The 11,994-nt window shown below is 33.5% G+C and overlaps 2 protein-coding genes across 2 annotated transcripts; one reads left to right on the forward strand and one right to left on the reverse strand.

Annotated features, from left to right (window-relative positions):
- Positions 1-2,151: 2,151 nt before the first annotated feature.
- On the reverse strand, positions 2,152-5,340 carry LOC104761856 (diacylglycerol kinase 4-like). Its single transcript, XM_010484998.2, has 11 exons — positions 4,695-5,340; positions 4,466-4,588; positions 4,229-4,366; positions 4,050-4,135; positions 3,867-3,954; positions 3,614-3,772; positions 3,459-3,529; positions 3,300-3,377; positions 3,112-3,199; positions 2,910-3,026; positions 2,152-2,438 (listed from the first exon to the last, which is right to left on the reverse strand). The coding sequence occupies exons 1-11, from the start codon at positions 5,052-5,054 to the stop codon at positions 2,280-2,282; spliced, it is 1,467 nt and encodes a 488-aa protein (XP_010483300.1). The 5' UTR covers positions 5,055-5,340; the 3' UTR covers positions 2,152-2,279.
- Positions 5,341-5,839: 499 nt separating this feature from the next.
- On the forward strand, positions 5,840-8,359 carry LOC104761857 (uncharacterized). Its single transcript, XM_010484999.3, has 9 exons — positions 5,840-5,917; positions 6,493-6,582; positions 6,679-6,765; positions 6,857-6,984; positions 7,073-7,169; positions 7,259-7,336; positions 7,418-7,643; positions 7,726-7,949; positions 8,054-8,359. Exons 2-9 carry the CDS (start codon positions 6,493-6,495, stop codon positions 8,114-8,116), a joined length of 993 nt encoding a protein of 330 aa, XP_010483301.1. The 5' UTR covers positions 5,840-5,917; the 3' UTR covers positions 8,117-8,359.
- The last annotated feature ends 3,635 nt before the right edge of the window (positions 8,360-11,994 follow it).

The raw sequence follows: 11,994 nt of genomic DNA on the forward strand, positions 1-11,994 counted from the left end.
CCAGAATATTTCTATAAATAAATAAACATACCGAAAGAATTATGTGGTCCGTATCAATTCCCTAATCTGAGTTAAGTATGTGTTCGCCTATTAATGTTGTTTATGCGTGAATCTATATGGAGTTTAACCATTGATAGACAGACACGTTTGAAGTTTTGACAATTTAAAAAATAAAATTCGAATATACGAGAGTTTCTAATCAAATTAATGCTCGTAGCAATATCTTAAGTACGATCATTATATAATACATATATGTTTCGGATAAAAAGAGTTCATATTCCCTCTTTCCCGGTGTTTTTTTTTTGTTTTTGTTTTTGGTGGACAAATGCTACGTCGTAGAGATTAGACTATTAGAGGTAAATAAACTAAATTTTAAATGTAAACAACAAAAGAAGTGGTACTGCTCGCAAGGAAAGAAGAGAAGATATGTTCTAAAATTAGCATATTTTTCTATCAAGTAACAAAATCTAATCTCGTGCATGGTGTGAAACTTCCTTTAGTAATTTTTGATAAAAATGAAAAAGTATGTTCTTCTTTTGAGAAATGGAAGTACAATAATTATAGGAGACATGAATAATACGATTATTTTCTTACAAGAAGGGATAGTCCCACGTCTTAATAATTTTTTTCAATTTTCTTGGAACAACATAATTTTGACCCCCACATGTATACATAGAACAGCACTACTTCCCAAATTTCCTATTTCCAATCTTTTAACATACATAGTATAATAAGAATTTAATGTAATTTTCTTATCCTGTTAATCGTTTAATCAAGCATTGTAATAACTAATAACGATGTTGTATCACCAAACAATACACAATTTTAAAGCTTCCAGAAAAATATATAAAATGATGAACAAGGAATCTAAAAGAGAAGAGGACAAAACAAAAACAAAAAGTTATTAAAAAGAGAGTCAAATAAAAAAGGGAGTCGATATAAAGCTAAGTTTATGTCTGAGTTCTCGCTTTTTAATTAGTAATTTCTTTTAAATTTACCAATCAATATATGTCATCATTTTCTTTATACGAAAACTGTTTCAGATTTAATCAGCGTGAAGAAACCGAAAGCGTTAACTATAGCAAATTCCGTGATTGAAAATCTTAACTCTCTCTATTCGTTTCGGTTTGGTCCCATCGAAGCTCACTTTAACATTTTTTTCATTTAAAATTTCGTTATTATTTTGTAATAATAGAGAGAGTTAAGTAAACAACTTTGTTACTGTTTCTAGAATCAGTAAACAACTATGTTACTCTTTCTAGGGTCAAAATATATAACAATCCAATACATTTGACTAATTATAAGAGTGTGGATTGAATTCGGAATGTTTAGACACCACTTTTACCCACTTTTACCCATTCGTCATTATTTCGAATGCTTTATTTTCTCGAAGAAATCCATTATGGAATCACTATTTGTGCCGATGTACATAAATAAGCTATGGGGTTTGTAGCGTACATGGTAATTAACTTGCAACCCATACTTGTATTTTCATTTTACGTCGTAAACCATATGAAGTGAAGCATCAATACACCAACTCATATAGGACTATTTATCGACTCCTATACAAACCAATTAGAGTAATTATATCCAATCAACTTAATCTAAAGTTTTAGTAGGTTATGGTAGTTGAAATGTACTTTTCTTACCCTATCACTTTTCCTATATTATTTTTGGTCTCAGTATTTTTTTTTTGGTTCATAAAAATGTAGTGTGTTTTATTTTCATCTTTGAGTCGAGATTTGCATAACAATCAAGCAGAAAGTGAAAGACAAAAGTAGATTTATGAGATTGATTACAAAATAAATAAATAGTTTGATTCAAATTAGTTAGCTCTTTCGGTTTGTTTCTTATATAAACTACTAGAAGTCGTATAAAACTGATTTTATTACTGGTTAATTTGCTTGGATCAGTCAATTTTAAACCTTACCCCTTATACATATGGTGGATTTGGTACTAAAAGTCTAAAAGACAGAGAGAAATTGCAAGTGGTTCGTACGTACAAAATACTATTAGTACTTTTTGAAAGTTATAACTCAATCGGCCCAATTATATATGTTCTTCTATGAGTGTCCGTCTACTCATCATCCACTCCAAAATCTTAGTTACTTCTTGTCTGAAACCAACTTTGCCATTTTGGTCGCCTTAGAATTGTAGATAAGTATATGCTTTTTTCATTTATTTTTGTGGAAATTGGTTATTCACAATTACATTGTTGACAAAATTATATAATAAGAAGAGGTCAATTTAATGTAACAAGGTCAAGATGGTTAGTATAGTCAATCTCCTTTGACGACCAAAGACTGGTGAGGGACTCTCTTGATGTCAACAAAGGTAGAGTAGTCTCTGGTCATAGGTTGCTTCCATGGCTCTCCATCCATTTGCATAAACGCATCTTTCCATTCTCCTCCTCTTATCTCCAGCCGAATTGCCGCCGCCTGTTCATAAAAACCCATTCGTTTGCGTATTGTCAAAGGCAACAAATATTTGAATTTTTATGGACTTCTCCTAAACAAAATGAAATTAAATAATCTAGAACCATCGTCGTCTCATTCTCAACCCCATTTTCAAATGAGATTTTAAAACTAGTTTTTAATTAAAAAGACATCCATATATGAGAAGGAATTTGGGAATATTTAAGTCAAAACACTTTTTTTTTTGTCTACCGCTACTTGTGATGGGATATTATATCCTATGACCTATATGGTCTTGCAACTTGACAGGTCCGCTAAAGACTAATAAGCTATAAGAAAGAAAAAAAGACCTAAAGTCTAGTTTTTGCGGGCCACACAACTGTTAGTAGATAGATAACATGTTTGGTAGATCTGATCTGACCCTGATTGTTTTTATGATCTAAGACAACCGGTATGGTTCTGATAGATCAGATTTGCTAGTTAGAATAGAAGTACCTGTGCAATGTGTTTGGCAGAGATGAGTTCAACCATAACGAAGGAAGCATGCCATCCTTGCTTTAACCCAAAGATCTCAAGCAACCCATCATCGGCTGATGCTTCCACAAAGCCTCTCTGTTAACGTACAACTCAAGCAAGCGCTGAGAAGAAGATCCAAACAACAAGAAGAACTAAGTGAGAATAAACAGGCTGGTTTTACCTTTTCAAGATAATCTTGTTTGAGATTTCCCCAAGGGTTTCTTCCACTTCCATAGCTATGTAGATTCAATGCAACAACTGCTCTTATACTGTCCCAAAAACCAACAAAACACATGTTTACTTAAAAACAAAATTGATTAGGTTGTTTGGTCTCATTTTGTTGTGTTCTTGTTTCAATTCTGTTGATACCTTTTGGGAACTGGTACTTTCTCCCACTCGGATGAGTCCATCTTTTTTATATGCAATGTCATAATGTTCTTGAGACCCCTACACCCCCAAAAATTACAAACCGATTTAGATCACAATCTGAGGTTGTAACATATATGTTGTCTTGGTATTAGTATAAACCTTAAACCCGGGTCGTTTATGCAGTGCGTGAGGAACCAACCCTGAGAGCAGCCATATCCCGAATATATAATCTGCAGTAACAAAACGTTAGCTTCTTTCTTGAAAAAAAAATTGTTTTATGAAAACTATCAAGCTCTCAAGAAATTTTGGTATACCTTATTGGCGATAGGGCCATTCGCAAGGTAAGGCTTTTCATTGCGCAAATGGTGAAAACCGTAAGCCACTTGAGCATCCATACCTATACTAAAGTAATTGTAGAAGACTCCTTCATATCCATTCGTTGATGGAGGCATCTCTCCTTCTATCTCCAAACTCTACAACATAAAATATTAGCTAAATTTACAACCCATAGACTAATTCATCATCACAAAAGAGTTATAATTTTGTGTATTTAATGATAATCAGAACCTGGTCAACGTAACATTCTTGTGTAGACTTTAAAGAATAAGGAGGATCCACAATTTCACCATAAGGCATTGTAATAAGAATATTCCAACTGCACCAATATTTTCAACATCAAGAAAAGATCAAGTAGAGAGCACAAGAACAGATTGTTCATATCACGCTTTCTCGATCAGTACTAAAATTTACCTATCTAGACGGCTTATGGGAGCAACACTTGCCCTATGAAGCGTTCTTTTTATCGCAGACTTCCACGCAAATGGCAACGAACCTCCCTGAAAACAACCAACATTATAAACCCTAATTTACAACAGAGCTTTTCATAATAAGGTAAACATGTAAAGACAATAAGTTTGTTTTTTACACACCCATCCAAAGCTTCTAGAGAGATCGTTTCCGGTTCCTAGTGGCATTATAGAAACCGGAGGAACAGGTTGCCGGTTTTGTAAATTGAGTTCACCTAGACAACCTAGAACCCAACCAACGGTTCCATCTCCACCTGCAACCTGTAAAAAGTGATCTAACCAGTGGCAATAAAAAAAAAAAACATATTCCAAAAACATAATCTTTAATCTTTGGATTAAAGATTAAAAAAGAGTACCTACCACAATTCTCATCTTTTCACGAATATCTTTAGCACATTCGTCTCCTCGAGAGGCAAATGCCTCTAAGCAACCCAATCCATATCTAATAAACTCGTTAGGCTTCACTTCCGTTAAATCAAACACCTTCAAATAAAAAGTTCACAATCAGTTAAAAAAAAAAAAAAAAACAATTTATTCCACAAAAACATCTTTGTGTACGTAAGATTGAATAATTAAGAATGTGTAAAACCTGTTCTTCGCCGATAAGATTCTGGAGACGTTCTTTAATGATAGGACCTTGACGACCACCACTTTTAGGGTTAACGAAGACCATGAGAGGAACTTCACGGGTGAGATCCTCTGACGGTGATGTTACGGAGGAGGAAGCGGCGGGTGAGGGGGAATCGTCTTTACGGAGGATACAATCGAGTATAGCGAGGCGGAGATATTTAGGAAGCATAACTCTTTGACGAAGCTCTTCTTTTGAGACTCTTATGCTCGCGAGATTTACCAATAATGAGACTTTCATCGCTCCGAATGAATCCAGAGATGAATGTCTCGGAATCATCCTCGCCGTCAATGAATTTCCGATCACCGGCGGTGAGTCCATCTCTCTCTTTCTCGGTCTCCCCCAATAAAAAAAAAAAAAAAAAGATTGAAACTTTTTTAAAACCAACAATCAAAATATGAAATTTTGAATTACACAATAGATTGAGATTTCTAGGTTTTTTTTGTGTGAAAAGATAAGAAATCTTGAATCTTTGGTCTTGTTTTTGATCAAAAGGAAGAATAAAAATCCTGAAGAAAACCAAAAAAATTTAGTTAGCGGAAGAAGAAGAAAGAAGAGATTGAAACAGAGAGATTTGTTCTGTTTTGTTCTGTTTCGACCGTTAAGCTTATTTTCAGGACATATACAAATTCCTAATAAGATCTGTTGTTATTTATATGGGCCTATTGGGCTTATACAAGTCTTATTTGCTTCCGAGAGTTAGTACTCAGAACCGGCAACAGTATTGTAGGGTTTGAGTTTGATAAAGCCTATCCCAAAGCCATGATGAGCTTTCAGAAAAAGGTATCCGAGTTGATGCAGGCTCTGCCAAGAGAAAATTGTACAACTCTCCAATGCAAACTTCTAATCATTTCAGCGGTCAACTCTTTTTGATGTTTTTTGAGAGCACAATCAAACTGGAATCTACTGGATTTTGCACTGCCCACTAACAACATCTTATGAACTCTAAAAGAACAAACAAACAAATTAAACTGTGGCCGCGGATCAGAGACTTTTTAATTATGGTTAGGTATGTTTGTTCACGGAGTATTCTATTGGGCTGGGCCTTTCATATTTTAGTAAGGCCCATTTGTTTTAATCATGGTCTTAGTCACACGGGAGTACTTGTATTTTCGTTGACCAACCAAAAAGTCTCGTTTTTTTTCCCCGAGACATTTTTCTGAAAGATTGAGACTTTTTTGAAGGTAAGCTCGCCTCAAACTTGTCTTCATTGTGTCTATGTTTGTTAATTTTAGTTTCTTGATTTATCAAAAGGTTGGGTTCTTAGGGCACATTGCAAACCTTTGAAGTCTAGAGGTCTCCTTGGAAACTTGTAACTTTGATTGCGTTGACTTTTTTTTTTTTTTTTTTTTTTTTTTTTCTTATTTTCTGGGAATCGGATTCGGGGAAATTTGAATAATGCAATTCATGATTTTGGAAATTTGAAATCTTTTTTTTTTTTAGCTGATCATGTATTTGATAAGAAACAACAATGCCATAGTTTAGTTAGTTTTATCCAATTAATTTAGTCTAGCTAGTAGCTACAACTGTTTCATGTGTGTGATGTGATGTCATCATATCTGAGATCGATTTCAATGGAGGTAAAACAAGACACGAGAGCAAATCTTTTGTTGATAGTTAAATTATAAAATTCAAGTTAATCTGTAAGAAAAAAAAAGTTGATTTTTTTGGCCTTAACTCATCTGTGGTTGTGCAAAAACTTTGTATTTTTGAGTGAGTGAGTAAGTAATGCTGATATGTTCCTTGATGAGATTCTTAGATGTCAGATTTCAAAGTGTTGCTAGAGACATTCACATTCCCTGCTGATTCAGCTCCCTTTAAGAGTTGTCATGCCTCTACCATCGTTGAGGTTAAGACCACCTCAACAAAGTTTCCTTTCTTTTTATAGTTTTAGTGATTGATGGATTGAGTTTAAGCTGTTTTTGTATACTTTTTTGTGAAAAAGGTTGATAAAGATCATTTTTTGACTTCGTACTTCGGAGGCACCACGGAAGGAGCACCTGATGTTAAAATCTGGTTGCAGCATTTCAAGGTAGAGTTGATAGACTTCTCTAGCTATCATTCAGTTCAGAGTGTTGGAAACATAATGAGATGTGTGACGACTGATGATTGGTTTTTCTCAGGATGGTCAATGGGATTCACCTGTTATGGTTGATGAAGAGCCAGGAGTTCCAATGTGGAACCCTGTCTTGTTTAAACTTCCTTCTCAAGAGCTCTTATTGTTCTACAAAATCGGCCAAGAGGTTCAAAAGTATGGTGTCTTCTCAATTAAACCCGAGTAAACTCTCTTGTTTTGTTTCGTTTCATTGATCGGTTTAGTGCTTTGGTGAAATGCTCAGATGGAGTGGTTGCATGAAAAGTTCTATTGACAAAGGTAGAACCTGGACTGAAAGAGAACAGCTTCCTCCCGGGATTCTCGGACCCATTAAAAACAAGGTGCTTGTTGCATTGCACAGACTAGATTCCTCGATAAAGATTAAACCTTTTTGTATTGGTTAGAGACTTAAGCTTTCTTTCTTCTCCAGCCTATTTTGCTTGAAGATGGGACTCTTCTTTGCGGATCATCTGTTGAAAGTTGGAATTCTTGGGGAGCGTGGATGGAGGTTCTTTAAAACTATATGGTTTGATTTATATCATTAATAGAGTATGCTACAATGGTTTTACATTTTGAGGTGTTGGTACAGGTCACTTCAGACGCTGGTAGATCATGGAGAAAGCAAGGGCCAATATACATCCAAGGCAAGAGTCTTACCGTGATCCAACCGGTTCCATACCAAACCGCAGCTGGGAACTTACGGGTTTTACTTAGATCCTTCACTGGCATTGACAGAATCTGTATCTCAGAGTCTTTAGATGGCGGTGAGAACTGGAGTTTCGCAGTACCAACGGTTCTCCCAAACCCAAATTCAGGTTTCTTGAAATCAAAACAAACACACACTTTATAAATAGTCTTCGCTTTAATTAGCGTGATTATTAATGAAAATCTTGATAGGTATCGATGGAGTCAAGCTAAAAGACGGTAGGCTAGTGCTTGCTTACAACACAGACTCAAGAGGTGTGCTCAAAGTAGGAGTTTCTTTAGACGATGGTGATTCTTGGACTGATGTTTTAACGTTGGAGGACTCTCCGGGAATGGAGTTTTCGTATCCGGCGGTTATACAAGCTAATGACGGGAATGTCCACATCACCTATACATATAACAGGACACAGATTAAGGTATTTTAGTCAAGACATTTAAAATGTGGATTAACAAAGACTTTGGCTTCTTTTGATGTTTTTAATTAATTCAATCAATAACTTTGAGTGGTCTCAATACGCAGCATGTTGTGCTCAAGACTGCGACATATATCGATTCAAAGCCATACCGACATGGTGAAGCATGAGGAAGACACGTGGGTTTGGGTTTGGGTTTGTACGAACCACAACATTAAATTAATTAGCAATTTGAGGTCGACTTTGTTTGTTTTGTGAACCACTGATGATGTGAAGTGTGACTTTCTTCTTACGGAAGAACAAAGAAATGTTCTCTTTCTTGACTTGTAAGTTATGGATTGATCGATTCGATCTTGAGTTTGTAAAGTTGGTACTAGTTGATGAATATATATTATTGAAGGAGATATTAAAAATTATGTAGTGATCATATAAGTTAGAGATTTACTTTATCATACGTATATATCGTGGATTTGTTTTGCGAAAAAAGATTCGATCATTAATGGATTTATGTAAGAATTATTTAAATAATTGTAGACTATGGTCCAAAACTAATAATGAAAGGAAATACTTCATTGTCGGTATAGTTGAGTTGTGTATTAAATTTGGTTGTGACTTAACAAAAAAAATAAAGGAGAATAGGGTTGGGTGTGATTGATGGATACCATTTATTTATTTTTTAAAAGGAAAATAAGTAGCAAACCATGTCGATTGCTTATTTATTCGAACATATCATTATACTATCATTTAGTATGTATCATTTGTACCGTTAACATTACGTATACATATTATATTAGTGAATAGTGAATAAAAAGAATTGAGAACATCATTAGAAAAATCTGTCAATCTTTGGGTTTCTGCAAGTGCAACACCACCATCCGATTCCGAACGTCATGTTTAGGAACGGTTACGATTGCATAAAAGATTATTCGGTTAAATGATCATACTATAAAACATATTTGAATATCTATAAGATAAAACCGCCTAACTAGCCGCAAATACAATACGTAAAATACCATGGCTTATGTATTATTACGACCAGCCCCGTAATTAATAGTTTAAATACGAATGTGTCTAGACGAAAAAAGGGTATGTGTCTAGGTACACTGCAATAGTGCAATATATAACGGCAAACCATTTTGTTATTTTCTTATAACAATTTTTGTTTTGTTTTGGTTTGGTTTACTTCCTTGCTAAACATATACTATAATTTTATATATGTGTGTGGTCGAGATAAGTGTGTATTTTAATATGCATGTGCCGCGTTGGGATACTTGTAGAAATACGCAAACGTATATCAATCCTTTTTTTTTTTTTGTCGCCATATTAGTCTTTATTATTATTTTTACAAACGAGAAATAAGGTACCGACTAAAAGAAAATAAAAATTTTGTAATACTGCAATAACACTTTTAGAGAAATTAATGGAATGAATCCAATGTGTTACATGTCCGGCGGGAATTTCGGGAGTTGTAACCTTTTTGATTGATGATCGAAGCAACACTTTTTTGTGTTTTGTTTACTGCAGATGATATATTTATTCATATGTTATTTGCACCGGAGATAAGCCCACATGCATTGATGACCAAAAGAACAAAACAAAGCTACTCTCTCCTTTTTATTTTATTTATTTATATTCAAAGTATACAAACAATCGAAAAAGTTCAGTTACATACTTTATATATGTATCGTTGACGTGCTTGTATATATTGTGAATGTGCCAAATACAAATAGATCAAAATAATTGTATAAATTTCCAGACATGTTCCAACTCGATATAATGGGAAACAAGTGTGCAAGAGCCATGATGGGACCAATTATTTATTAAAGTATTAGATCGTGTTCTAGTCAATGTTTATATGCTGATGATCCCTCGTTTCGTATAGCTTGATATTGGTCGATAATTAAATGTCTCAAACTGTATAGAACATTTGTGCTAAATTTGACGTTGATCTCTCGATATATATACATAATAGAAAATGAAAAAGAATATGAATTACTGTATAATTACAAACTTCATCGATATTTTATTTTAGATATACATATACAAATACAAAATTTTGAGTTTTTATTTTGCTTTTGATATTTTTGTTTCCAAATAAATTTGACGTTGAAAGTACATCTCCCTTTGTAAAGATTCTATTTATACTATATATAATAATTTGTATGGATTTCTATTAAATTGAAAGATAAATATGGATTGTTTTTGTGTGTGGTTGCGATGGTCCCTTGGGCACTGAATAAATAATCACCTAATTTTTTGTTTCATGTAATGAATGTGCCTAAAGATAAGCATCAAGGAAGGCCATATGATCCAAATAAATCAAATACACACACTTAGCATTTATTTCTATTTTGCGTTATTATTTATTCAATACATTATTCCAGCATATAGTATTATTATGAAGATACAACTGAAAGGTATGTTGTTAAATGCTCTTACATTAATGCATATGAAAAGTATAGTTACTTTACATGGGTCATACACCATACGAAATGGGAAAAGACTAAAAAAGGGTCATAGGGGTATTTGAATTGCATTATGAAGCCGATGAGTTTTTATTATGATTCGTGTTTTTACTCAAACTTTAACTTTATTTTAAACTTGAAAGGACATAATCAACATGTATATAATGAGTTAAAGAGTGCGGAAATGTTCAATATATGGTTTACTACCAAAAAAATAGGTGCACTGGAGGCTCTATGTGTACATATACGATATGGCAATGGGAAAATCCAAGTAGTATGGTTTTTGTGGTGGACAGAAGATAAGTAAGACTTCTCCACTTTATGATGCAAACAATGTTGCCTCATTTGATTCCAATTCCTTCTGTTCATAGCAACCCACCAACCAACTTCTAGAAAGTTCTTACACGAATATATAGATCATACTATCATAGTTTGACCTCTATCGAACCAATCTTTATAAACGATTTATATAAAATGAGAAGACATCAAGAACACAAATATGGTTCGTTTAAATGGTGAAATGACTAAGGATATATGATTAGTCTGATGGTCGAATCCTCGATGTCATCAACGAACCTTTCTTGATGCGATCTCCCATGTTGGAATAAAAGAAGTGTGATCTCATACCCTGTTAAAATAGTAATAATTTCCCTCCGTTTGATCCTTTCCTAACTCTATTGTACCTTTTTTTTTTGCTTGGACTACTCTTTTTAGGTATTACTTTTTGTAAAGCCTCAAGTTTCATTTCTAATGATATATATATGGATAGCAAAAAAAAAAAAAAAAAAAAACAAGAACTCAAGAGGATCACATTCTCTCTTTATTTTTGTCTTGAAAGAGTTAAGAGTCTAAAATGTTAGTGAAAATTATGAGTTATGACAAGTATATACAATAGTATGGGGTAACAAAATCATTAGCGACTTTTAGGAATTGAGGTAGCTAGGACTGAAATCGTAGTAGCAAACTAAGTGTTTTAGTTGTAAAATATGTTTTTTTTAATTGTAGAGGACATCTAAATCTCCGCCTAATTGATTGTGATGGAAGTAGGGGATAAGGTCAATGGGAGACACGTTATTATAATGTGAAAGCATTAATTTCATTTAAAGGAAAGAAACCAATATTCATCTTTTTTGCTTGATCTTTTTGTTAATGTCTATTAAAAATTTGGCATATTATGAGGACTAAAGAGTATCCCTTCCCCATTTTCTAAGCCACGAGAAAAGTAATGAACAGAAAAAGAAAAAAAAAATTAACATTTTAAAGCGAAGTCAAATTTTAATTTTGTTTACCTCCAACTATTTATCTTCAAAGGACAATGCGCGTTAGTATCTACACCGAGGCCAAATGGCAAATGAATCGATGGTTACATTTAAATATTAAATATAACCTATGTGTTTGAGTTAATTTCGGTGTTATAATTTTTTTTTTGTATAACTTATCAAATTGTCTTTTAGTGCATAATTAGTTTCTTTCCTCTATTTGTTTTGACCTATAGGTTTACTGAAATAAATAGACCATCGGCTATATGTTTTGGTGATAATTAAAATTTAAAAATTTAAAGAAAGATTTACACAAACAAGGGT

The sequence above is a fragment of the Camelina sativa genome, chromosome 18, assembly GCF_030686135.1.
Source record: "Camelina sativa cultivar CO46 ecotype springtype chromosome 18, ASM3068613v1".
In the NCBI taxonomy this organism is placed as follows: Eukaryota; Viridiplantae; Streptophyta; class Magnoliopsida; order Brassicales; family Brassicaceae; genus Camelina; species Camelina sativa.